This window comes from Polyergus mexicanus, unplaced genomic scaffold (assembly GCF_030449975.1).
Source record: "Polyergus mexicanus isolate NDT 795.1 unplaced genomic scaffold, iyPolMexi1.0 SCAF_26, whole genome shotgun sequence".
In the NCBI taxonomy this organism is placed as follows: domain Eukaryota; kingdom Metazoa; phylum Arthropoda; class Insecta; order Hymenoptera; family Formicidae; genus Polyergus; species Polyergus mexicanus.
Genome location: NW_027223346.1, coordinates 1,066,334 through 1,078,645, shown reverse-complemented (window position 1 = coordinate 1,078,645; position 12,312 = coordinate 1,066,334). Strand labels below are relative to the sequence as shown.

At 32.3% G+C, this 12,312-nt stretch overlaps 1 protein-coding gene and 1 long non-coding RNA gene across 4 annotated transcripts in view; one reads left to right on the top strand and one right to left on the bottom strand.

Moving 5' to 3' along the window:
* The window catches only part of LOC138943346 (uncharacterized), a 55,751-nt gene extending 52,497 nt beyond the window's left edge, over positions 1-3,254 (top strand). For 2 of the 3 annotated variants that reach the window (XM_070314099.1, XM_070314097.1), the window contains exons 11-14: positions 123-350; positions 427-624; positions 809-856; positions 1,000-3,254. In XM_070314099.1, coding sequence (XP_070170200.1) covers positions 123-350; positions 427-624; positions 809-856; positions 1,000-1,935 — 1,410 coding nt within the window. In that variant the 3' untranslated portion in view covers positions 1,936-3,254. The remainder of the gene's footprint in view (positions 1-122; positions 351-426; positions 625-808; positions 857-999) is intronic. The other variant, XM_070314098.1, reaches the window with a different exon arrangement.
* Positions 3,255-6,305: 3,051 nt separating this feature from the next.
* Positions 6,306-8,187, bottom strand: LOC138943407 (uncharacterized). The gene is made up of 3 exons (XR_011448473.1): positions 7,281-8,187; positions 6,832-6,913; positions 6,306-6,543 (listed from the first exon to the last, which is right to left on the bottom strand). It is a non-coding gene; the product is annotated as an uncharacterized lncRNA (long non-coding RNA).
* Positions 8,188-12,312: the final 4,125 nt, after the last annotated feature.

Sequence of the window (12,312 nt, the reverse complement as noted above, 5' to 3'; positions counted from 1 at the left end):
TTATTATCTCTAATTATAATAATTTTCTTAAAAAATAAATACTTTTACTCTTAAATATAAGAATTTTAATATCATGAAGAATTATAATTATTCTTTATATTCTTATTACTGTGTGCTTACAGTTGGGTATCTACGTCGTGTACTATCTTGATTATACCGTCGGTGGGGCATGGTGGATAATCGTTCTATATCTAACGCAAATCGGCGTCGTGTTCGCGGTCCGCGGACGGCCGCACACCGGCGAGGCGGTCGTCGCCGAATTATTCCCACCGACTGGCCATTGCCTTAGATATTGGGCCGGACCTTTATTATCCTTCATCTGGAACGTCGTTCTCCCTGTCACTTTGATGGTAAATTCAATTATTATTTAGAAATATCAGTTTACACGGCACGCTTGGGTATTGGTATTATATACGCCGTTTTCAGGTTCTCAGTATCACGATATTCAAAAGCAGCGGTTTCCGAGAATTGTACTCTTATCGTCGTACGAGCAGAGATTACTGGGCCGTTTGGGCAAGGCAACTCGGGACGGCGATTCAGCTGATACCGATACTGATGATACCAGCAGTGGCTATCATACAAACGTGTCGATATCTGAACAGTGGACCATCCGATATATTTGACGTAAGTATTTCTGCTTATATCAAAACTTACAAAATTTGCATTTTTCTGCCATTAATTGAGAAAATGGATAATAGGTCTACGCGGAATAAAAAAAGATAGAAAATTATAAGTATCGTTTAAAAATCATCAGAAATTACTCACTCATTTTTCATGTAACTTATCTTTTTGTTTGTGCTGACGATAGAATGAACAAGTGGAAATAACAGTAAATCACTGTGAACAGTGTAACGGAGTAAGTCCTCATTAAATTCTGCATGAATGAACACGTGTTACACAGTGATATCATTCTACATTAAAACTGATACTCTTATTATATATTACTCCCTCAATATACAAATAATAATTCAATTTTTCAACCCGTTTCATTTTTTATAGAGAATTCAATTACTTTATCGGCCACCGCTGGAACCGGAGGATCCTCGTGACGCGCAGACCCAGATCGGGAATGACACTGGCATCGGCAGCTTGCATGGCAACGGAATCTTACCCGCCGCGACCACAGAGATACCGTTTGAAGATCCGCCGCCCAAGTATACACCGCCGCCGAGTTACACCACGGCGACCGGCGCGAGAATCGCGAAGATGTTGCGCCAGAGTTTTCGACGAAGCGTACGGAGGATCGCGAACGTTCTGGGGGAAAGTAGCGCGCCGCGGCAGAGACCAGCGTTGCAGCAACCACCGCCGCCGCCGGATTACGCGACCGTACTGGTGGAAATGAATCAGAGCGGCGGCATGCCGATTTCGTACGATCAAGTCGCAATCCACGTGCCTTTGGAACCGCGACCGGATGTAACTAATACGGGAAGAAGCGGTCGACAACAGGGCGTGGACGTTCGAGCGTCGGACGAGCGTCGGAATGTTCGGCCAAACACAATCGATCGCGCCAGCCGGATCGGTATCGGGATCGAGAGATCGCGCGCATTGGAACGCACTCACTCGTCGACCCTCGATCGAGGTCGCCGATCGAACAATGTTGCGAACATCGCCACTCTATCCGGCTCGAACTTGACGGCCACTGACGTGGCGAATTTGCTGCGCAGCAGCATACGTAGAGGTACCGCGAGAACGCAACAATCACTGCGTAGGAGCTTCTGCCATGAGGAGCCGATGATGGCAGCGTCCGTCGAGAATCTAGTCGAAGCCGCCGCGCCTATCGGCCAAGATTCCTTAATCCTATCGAAAGACGCATCTCTAGTCCCCGGTGAACAGATCAACGAGCACTGTCGCCACAACGACAACGGCGATGGCAACGACAGCAACGATGAAAAAAAGACTGCGAGCGAAATGGAGAGTTCCGTTTCTGTGATATAGACTGAGAATATCGATTAAACGTCGATCGCACATCCTATTGATGCGTGATGCGCACGGCTAAGTTTCAATCCGCTGATTTTGGATCAACCATGATTCCGGTTAGCCTCATTTCCTGCCTCTTTCTAAGTTATAACTTTCTACCTGTAATGTAGATGGAGAGAATATCTCGTTAATCAAAGTCGCGACGCTAATTCTCTCGAGTAGTCTCCCGTGTTTAAATTCAGTGAAATTAAAACATTGTTGTTCTCCTCCCGTGTGCTTAAACATGTGCGCGTTTGTTACTATTCCGAAGTATTTTTGTGTTCTTACGATATTTATTTCTTAATATATATATATATATTTTTTTTTTTTTTTTTTTTTTTTTTTTTTCGTTAAATATTTAGAGAGAAAATTAAGTTTTGCATGATACAGTTTGCTCCACATTTTTGAATATCTTGAACCTTCGTTACGAATCTTATATATTCAATGTGAAGATTTGTTACATGAGTTTAATCTCATTTAATTCCATGATGAATGCAATTTTCTTATTAAAATTAATTTAAACAAATTCAGAATTAGACTAAATTACGGTTCCAAACAGTCATGTAAATATGGGTCTGTGTCCTGTTAATGATTAATTGAAAGAAATTACTGTGCTGTTACTATAATAAAGAAATCCAATATATATAATTATGTTAGGAAATGTATTGGTCTCCTATTTCCGTGCTTTTTTGCCTAAAAATTATACTTAAAAAATGACTGAAAAATAAACTATAAACAATCAGAAAATAAGATAATTAAGAAATACATCATAAAATTTCTTAGCTTCTTAACAGGAAGCTTAAAACTAGTTTTTTAAATTTCGAGAACGTTGTTTGAAGTTCGTTTGCACGTATGAGGGCGTTATTCTCGGAAATCGCGCGGATAATATCCGCATGTATAATAAACCTGTATACTTATTCGTCGTAATTAATCCTGTATATACATGCAGCATTTTAGCGAATTAAATTATATTATACATTTAAAATCGATCATACACTCGCTAAGCATCCCTTTCGTTAGCCTGATTGACGCTGATTTACTATAATACGAGTGTGTATAGTCCGTCCATGTTAATGTATTTTTTTGTTGATGAATTCAACAATCGTTGCAAAAGCGCTTCGTAATTATTATATTTTATAATGAGCTAGATTGATTTCCATAATATTTTTATTCGAGTGAAAGTCATCGAGCATTACGTCGAAAAAAAATTATAATATTCGTGTAAACACATGAGATCTTATATATGTACTCTATAGCATAAATATTTAGAGATATTCAATTTTTCCATAAAGTAAGTATAACTGTTATACCTGATATTATGGACCATAATAAAGTTTTTATGTTCTTGTAAATGTCTTGTCATTCTTTAATCCTTTTCCAAAGTCTTATTGTATAAAAAAAAGTAAGAAAAATGGTATTTGAGTGTGAAATTTATATATATATACACACAAATAATTTATAAAATTAATGTTAAATAAATTTCGCATTCAAATACCTTTTTTATGCATGTATATATGTATACACACGCGCACACACGTGTATATATATACATATATATATGTTTTTTCTAGCTTGTAAAATAGCGTCAGTTAGATCCATTTTAGAACCGGCAGAATTACATTGCCAGATTCACTTTTCGGTGCCATGGTAAAATGACCGGTTAATGCATGTCTATGTTAAATACATAATTTTGAATTAAAAATATTATGGATTTATTAATGTTTTATTAGCTGCGCGTGATGTTTTGTCATTCTAGTATATATTATAGCGATAATAAATTATAATTGAAGTTTTTTATGTGTGTATATGCGCATGTAAAATGAAATAAATTTTTTAAAATAAATTTTCTTTATTTTTTTCCTAATTTTTAAATATAACATGTAGAAAATATTAACAATAAATTGTTTTCACTTTTTTCTTATTCTTGAAACAAAAATATTAAGCATTTTAAGTATTATCAAATCATGCTTTTAATTTATATAGCTTTTCCATTATTTTTTTTAATAATTATATTATCCAATTATTTTTTTAATTTATGAATTCAATTGGATAGATTAATGCGCACCGATGCACATTAAAAACTATTATAAACGAATTTATATAAACATAATTAAATATGTTTTCTTACAATTTTAACCGTATTCTATTGTTTTTTAAGTAGTTTTAATTGTTGACAGCGTTAATTAACTTTTTCATATTTATATATGATCGCCGATGATACTATCAGTTATTATATTTTGCAAAATGTCATAAAATATCCAAAAATCGCGATATCTTATTGTTTTTTTTTTTAGCGTATCAAATGTTAAGGCTGTTTTATCTTGTGGAATTCCACTCAGAATTTTAATTAACAGATCAGAAATGTGAAAATAATAGTTTTTTGGGGAGATTTAGATATGTATTTATATGACATTAATTTCAAAAACGATTAAAGCTACTTTTTCTATATTATTATTTTTTTCATTTTTATTTTATTTAATAATATTAATATAAAAAATATAACTACAGTATCTCTCTTAGTCTGACTTTTTCTCTTCGACCTGTCCGGCATGGGGAAAATAAATCATAAAATTCATACTAATTTACTCGCGATTCTGCAATATCGAGGACAATCGTTAAATTTCATGAATGAGAAGATAATATTTAATCGTTAATTTAACATTGAATTTTCACTCTTATTCAATATCTTCAATACCAAAGAATTATATATATTTGTAAAATTTGTAAAAAATTTGAAATATATATAAAATATATATAAAGTTTCCCGATTTTATTAACGACTCTTTGGTATGAAAATACATACGGTTAAATTTATATGTATGAGAATATTTTTACATCATATACAATACTTTAGAAACAGATATACATATGTTAATTGAATCAATTTTGTATATATTGTCATTATACATGTTTTTGAGTAATTTTTCGTATAATTTACAAAAGAATACATATTTCATATAATTTACATACAATTATAATAAATATAATTTTATGTAATACAATTATAAGTTCAATATTAAATTAGAATTAAAATACAATTATTATTATATAATTTATAAATTGATAATTGATGTGCTATCACTATCAAATATATATATATTAAATTTATATAAACATTTTATAATGCAAATAATTTGATACTGAAAGTATTAACATACATTTGGACTTATACATATTTACATAAGTTGCACAATATATATATATATATATATATTCAACATTTTTAAAATATATATTACAACATATTAGAATGTTTTATAATATTATTGTGATTTATTTTTTAAAATTTTTTTGGAAATAAAATTTAAATTGGATATTATTATTACATATTTTAATTTTATTTCTGTAGCTTTTTCTTTAATGTCCTAATGATCCCTATAGTCCTAATAATCCTATTTGCTGGCTGAATCAGCGGAGATTTGGAAAACATATCCCTAACCGCGCGGCCTGCTCGCGTGCCCTAATCGCGCACCCTAATATCGTACCTTATGTACCTCTCGCTACGTATTTTGGCCAGTATTGGCCGCCTATTTTGCGTAGCCTATATCCATTCTTCGGGCCAATTGGACCTACCTTTCGTTGGCCACTTTCTGGATCGATGTCTAAATAGAGATCGAAAAAGGAGAGACATTCCTTTTATCGCCGGCTATTTATTATCGCCGGTGAATACGCGCAAGATTTTTCTTGCGCTAAGGAAATAAACTCCTTCTTTTGCCGAGTAATTATTGTCACCGGCAGATGAGCGTAAACATTTCACGCTCGATGACGATCGTATGATTTTACGATCGTTCGTTCATTTTAATATAACTTTATTTTAACTGAGACAAAACTAAGTTATCAATCAAAATTTTGATTAAAATATTATGATAAATTATAAGAAATATATAAATTTGATTAAAATTTATATATTAATATATAATTTATTTAATAATATAATAATGCATGTTTATAATAATATATAATTTTAATTTATATAATAATATATGATAATATATAGTTTATAATAAAATCAAATAAATTTATACAAGTAATAAAAAACAATTAATAAAAAATAATTTATGTCATTTATTATCATATTAAAGATAATTTAATTGATTGATCATTTGGTTTCTCTGATATCAGTTAAAACAAAGTTTAAAAACAATGTCTACAAACAAATTCTACGATATGGATGAGCTGTAAGAAATTAGGATAAGATCAGCGTGCGTTATAAAAATAAATTACCATCACACGTAATTAATTATAAAATAATATAATTGATAAAATTACTAACGTTTTTATACAATAAATCAAATAATCAAATTGATTAATCTACAAATTGAAAAAAAAATGTTTTCTATGATCTTCTTTCTTTAATTTAGATTCTAATTTACTTTTGCAATGGATGCAATGCATATAAAAAAAACTTATTAAACGTTATTCAATTTGATCTATTTTAGCTCATCCATTTAAATGTAACGGATTTATCTACAATCTACAAACTACAATCTACATCTACAAATCCGTTACTTTAAAATTAAATAAAAGTTTGTTACTCACCGGCACTGATGCGCAACAGCGGAGTTGTTGGTCTTGATGCTACGTTGTCTGTAACATACAAAGTCCAAATTATAGCAGCGTCCAAAATATAATTAATATTTCGTGCGGAATATTTTATATCCGATGCGTACAATACTAAGAAGCTCTATATAAATATAGAACAATTTTATAAATTATAAAATTTTTTTTTTTTTTTTCAAATTTTATAGGATTTATATGTACAATATAAATCTTTCTTTTTAACTTTCTCTTGTTTAATTCATTTAAATAAAAAGAGCGAATTAATGCACGTACGCGATTTTTAACAATTTTGATATACAAATAATAAATACTCACCCTAGGGTTGCTCCGCTGGTGCAGGATGCCTCTCCTAGGCCTCCTCCTCCTCCTCTCAGAATATCAGGATCGCTACGTTGATCTGTAACATACAAATAGAAGATGCAAATTGTAGCAATGCTCAAAATAATCAATATTTCAAAAATTTTATTATACGCATTGAATTTTATATTCAATACATATAATAATAAGCAAATTAATAAGATAATTTTATAAGTTTTGAAAAGAAAACAACTACTAATAACTTTAATAATTTCATATAAAGACTATAATCTAAAAGTGGAAACTTTTATAATTATAGCTTTTATATAAAAATCTTTTTCTTTCTAATTCTTTCTTGTTTAAATCATATAAATAAAAATCAAATTACGCGATTTAAATAATTGTTTAAATTAAATTGTACGTACGCAATTAATAAATAATTAATATATAAATAACAAATTACTTACCACAGGGTTGCTCCACCGTTGCATGATGCCTCTCCTAGACCTCCTCCTCATCTCAGGTTGATTTACACACGCGATACTTAAACGGCACTCCCGCACTTTTATTAAAAGATTACTTCCGCACTTGTAAGCGCGATACTTTGAACGACACTCCCGCACTTTCGAATTTCGGTACGATCGAACCCCGCTTCACGTGAGAATCATACTTCGAGTCGACAAGTCGGGAATTCACCGATTACTTCGAGCAAAGGTTAAGCGGAAGCGGAAGAAGACGAAATCGATCGATGGAATAATCGCGAATGGGGTTCGCTCGACTCTTGACCCGCGCCTGCTCCCATCGAGGGCCGACTAGAACATCGTTAGGAACGATTTCATACGAACCACCAAGTCTCTATCATACAGACTGAGCCGGGTTTATCGTAAGGCTGATAGACGGGTCGAGAATGAAGATACCCACCTTCTACGTGCTAACAATCTAGCATTTCGAAAGCGGGAGATCAACTTCTCTAGCGAGCGAAAATCGAACCTAATTAGAACAGCCGACTCCTCAGATGCCAAACATTTTAGTATTTCTACAATGTGCTGTTAGACGGTACAAGAGAAGGGACCCATTAACGATCATTCCAAAACAATCGACCGAACTCTAACCGATTCGGGCCGAACCGTTCGTCGGAGCAGAACGTGCCCTCAACAGCCGATTCTCGAACCGAAGTTCAAGATTAACCGCGCGAACATGCATCTATACTATGCACGAACATACGTTGCTACGCGGCCGGCATTCACCTCAGCCGCGATACTGAGGCGTTTTAACGTTGCGCCTACATTAATATATTAAATTTATTAATACATAAATATTTATATAATATATAATATTAATATAATATTAATATTAACTGATATTAATACAAAATTAATTATATTAATAGGTATTAATATATTAACGATTGCAACGCTGAGAGACATCCCATTTAGTCGGCAACAAAGTATGATCCTCGGTGACAATCGTGAAAACGAGATAAAAGTCCAACGCGAAGACGCGACGACGCGAAAACGCGATATCGCGACAACGCGACGCATCGTTGCTCGTACGGCACGATGACGGCAACGACGACGCACTAATGTGCGTTCAACGCACAAATGCGCGTGCCACATATGAGCCATTGTGCGACTCGTGGCAATGCTGTACGGATACGCGACGCGAAAGACGCGAAAGCCGTCCGCGACACGATGACGGTACCGACGACGCGACAAGCCGTCCGCGGCACGATGACAGCACCAACGATACGACGAGCCATCCGCGGCACGATGACAGCAACGACGACGCTGGGTACTTGGTTTCCCCTTCGCAGTAAACCTTGAGGACCCTTAGGACCTTAAGGCATACCGTCCAGGTACTGAAGCCACTCCACCACGTCAAGGTGTACCCATGGAGGGTTATTTTATACAATATATAATTTTGTAATATAATATATAATTTAAGAGAGAGGAAAAATATATTTTATAATTGAGAGATTAACTATATCGCAGATACCCCTTTCTTTCCTCGATTAAAAGAGATGCGATATAGATATGTTTTGAAAAAACAAGCAATACATGTATAATATTATACGATAATTTAGATTGGATCTCGTACATTATTAAAGAAACGAAAAAAGAACGAGCAATGTATAATTAAGTTTTGAGACTCGCTTCGCATTTCCGTTTGATCCGTTTGTGCTGCCATTTTAGAGGGTTATTTACAACTCAATACTCAACAGGTGGTTCAAGTTTTAAATTATTTGATTCAATAATTAATGAGATACAGTTATGCAAAGTAGTGTTAAAAATTTGTTTAAAAATCGGTGTAATGGAAGGAACGCTCGACAATACACCAACATTAAATTCTGTGCTAAATTAGAGAAGTCTCTAACAGAAATGTTACAAATGATTCAACAAGCCTACGAAGAGTCAGCTATGCATAAGAATACCGTTTCAGAGATATAGATGACATAAAAAAAATGTAAATCACATTTTAAAAGGGCTTGCTTCAGAAAACTAGGTTTGCTGAATCATTTGTAACGGTTCTGTTAGAGACTTGACTAATTTAACGCAGAATTTAATGTTGGCGCGTTGTCAAGCGTTCTTTCCATTACACCGATTTAAAAAAAAAATTATATTAATACAACTTTGCGTAATTGTATCTCATTATATATATATATATATATATATATATATATATATATATATATATATATATATATATATATGCGGGGAATATTAAAGTTTATAAAATATATTTTAAATTATGATTAATTATATTTATTAAACGATTGATGTATCGCGAAGTCTTGTATTAATTACTCGATTTTGCGAATCGATTGTTTAATTGCTCGATCTTAATCCGAATCATATTTAGATGCTGTTAAAAGTCAAACGATAAAGCGTCGAAAATATATTTAATTTCAAATTTTATTTTTGAAGAAATAATTATTTCTTATTGTGATAATGTATTTAAAAGATTAGTAAATAATTATCTTAGCAAATTATTTTCCGGTACTTGTCGCGATCGCGTTTAGGAAACGAATTTGACGGAGCGTCTCTACTTAGTAAAGCTACTTTACTGCGCGGATGTCGTCGTGTGAATGATAACACATAAGAAAGGAATTTGATGTCGACGGAGCGTCTCACCCCACTATAGTTCTTATTCAAGTGTCGCTGTATGAGTAATAACAAAATCATGATACATAAACAATAGCGCGCCAATGTTTACGCCACCAAGGCTGAATAACATGTTATTGAAAAGTCGTTGCCGAAATATTTTATGTACAATTACATTATATATATATATATATATATATATATGTGTGTGTGTGTGTGTGTGTGTGTATAAATTAAATAATTTGTTACTAAATAATTATATATGATATGTGTATATTAATGCTAGATTGTGGCAAAATTATAATCTATGCGAATATATTAATTTATATATTAATTATATATATATATATATTATATATTAATATATACATTATATATCTTATGCGACGCGGAAGACGCGAAAGCCGTCCGCGGCACGATGACAGCACCGACGACGTACTGCTACTTTATTGCTCGAGTATCGCCGTGCGAATGATAACACGTAAGAAAGGAATTTGAGCGTCTCGCCCCACTACAGTTCTATTCAAGTGTCTCTGTATAAATGATAACAAGGCCGTGATACATAAACAATGTTTACGCGCACCGATGTTTACGCCGCCAAGGCCGAATATATAATGTTATTGAAAAGTCGTTGCCGAAATATTTTTCGTACTATTATATTATATATATATATATATAGACGAGGAATATTTTTTAAAGTATATAAAGTATATTTTAAATTATGATTAATTATATTTATTTAACGATTGATATATCATAAAGCCTTTTGTTGCGTTAATTACTCATTTTTGCGATTTGATTGTTTAATTGCGCGATCTTAATTCGAATCATATTTACATGCCATCGAAAATCGAACAATAAAACGTCGGATGAAATATACATATCTCTTGCAATATTGGTTTTAATATATAAGTGTATTAAAAGTTTCTCCTTTATATCTCGTAGAGTGCTATCCAAAACTCTAAATAAAAAACTGGATTTGAAAAAAATTTATCTTTCTCTCGAGACTTGAATATATATATTTATACGACATACGAAAAATTGTGATTTCCGAAACGCGGATGTGTATTTTATTATAATTATTATATTTTTCTATAGTTTTAATCGCGTCCTTTCAATTTTTAAAGAGTTTTAATTATTAATAGCAAATTTATTTTTTCACGTTTATTTAATTATACTGATGTTATTATATAGCACTTCGCAAGATATAAAAGAAACTTTTTTAACTTTTATTCTTAATTTTTATGCTCCAATTAATATTGCAAGAGATATCTCGATTTTTCGTATAACATATTACGAAAACTTAACAGTACATCTATTACTAGGCGATCATATAAATGTGAAAGAATTAATTAATGCTGCTAATGATTAAAATTTAAAAAAAAATAAAGGTTACAAAACTATAGGTCAAAACTATAGGAAAATTATAGTAAAATAAATTTCTGTGTTTTTGAGAAATCGATTTTTTGTATATCATATTATGTATTTCTAACATAAATCCCGAGAGGAGTATAAAAATATTTCGGAGCCCCCTTTTCTTTTGCTTCCATTTTATTTCAAAATATTAATATAATAAAAATATATAATAATTACGATATCTCTCTTAGTCTGACTCTTCCCCTTCGATCTGTACACCATGGGTGACCCTACCGGTAACTATTAGCATTTTCGAGTGAAGCAGATTTGATCGCTTTAAAAGCGATTAAATCCAATTTGCCATGAATATATATTCGACCAAATCCTAATCGATATATTGTATATCACTAGAACAACACAGACGCACGTTGCGCGCGCGCTTTTATTTATGCACATTTTTCAATTTCTTTAACTTTTCTTTCCTAACTTTAATTTCTTATTTCACAAATTGTCAAACTGTCAAAATTCTCATGATTTGACAGTTGCAAATAATACGAATGAAACAAGTCGCAACGCACTAGCGAGACAAACAATCAACATCGCGGGGAAAAGAGAGGCCTCAATACTTCGATATATTCGAGTTCAAGGTTTCATCTCTTTTTTAGAAAGGGATTTAAAATTGGTTATTAACTGGTTTATTTCAAAACCTATGGAGCAAATTACAATCATTTTGAAACATAATTTAATACCGAACAAAAAGTTTCCTATTAAACATGGGTCAAAAAATGCTTCCTTAAAAACTTAGCGCCCAAAAATCTCTGAAATCAGTTATTTTTTACATTTTTACAAGGAAAATATGCGTCTTTTAATAAAAAGTACCGAAACAAAAGTTGTAGAGTATTAAATTATCTTTCAAATGAGATCAAAATGATTGTAGTTCGCCCCATAGGTTTTGAAATAAACCAGTTAATAATCAATTTCAAATGTACCGAAAGTGTTTTAACTACATGAACTTCGATCTTATTTGAAAGATAATTTTATT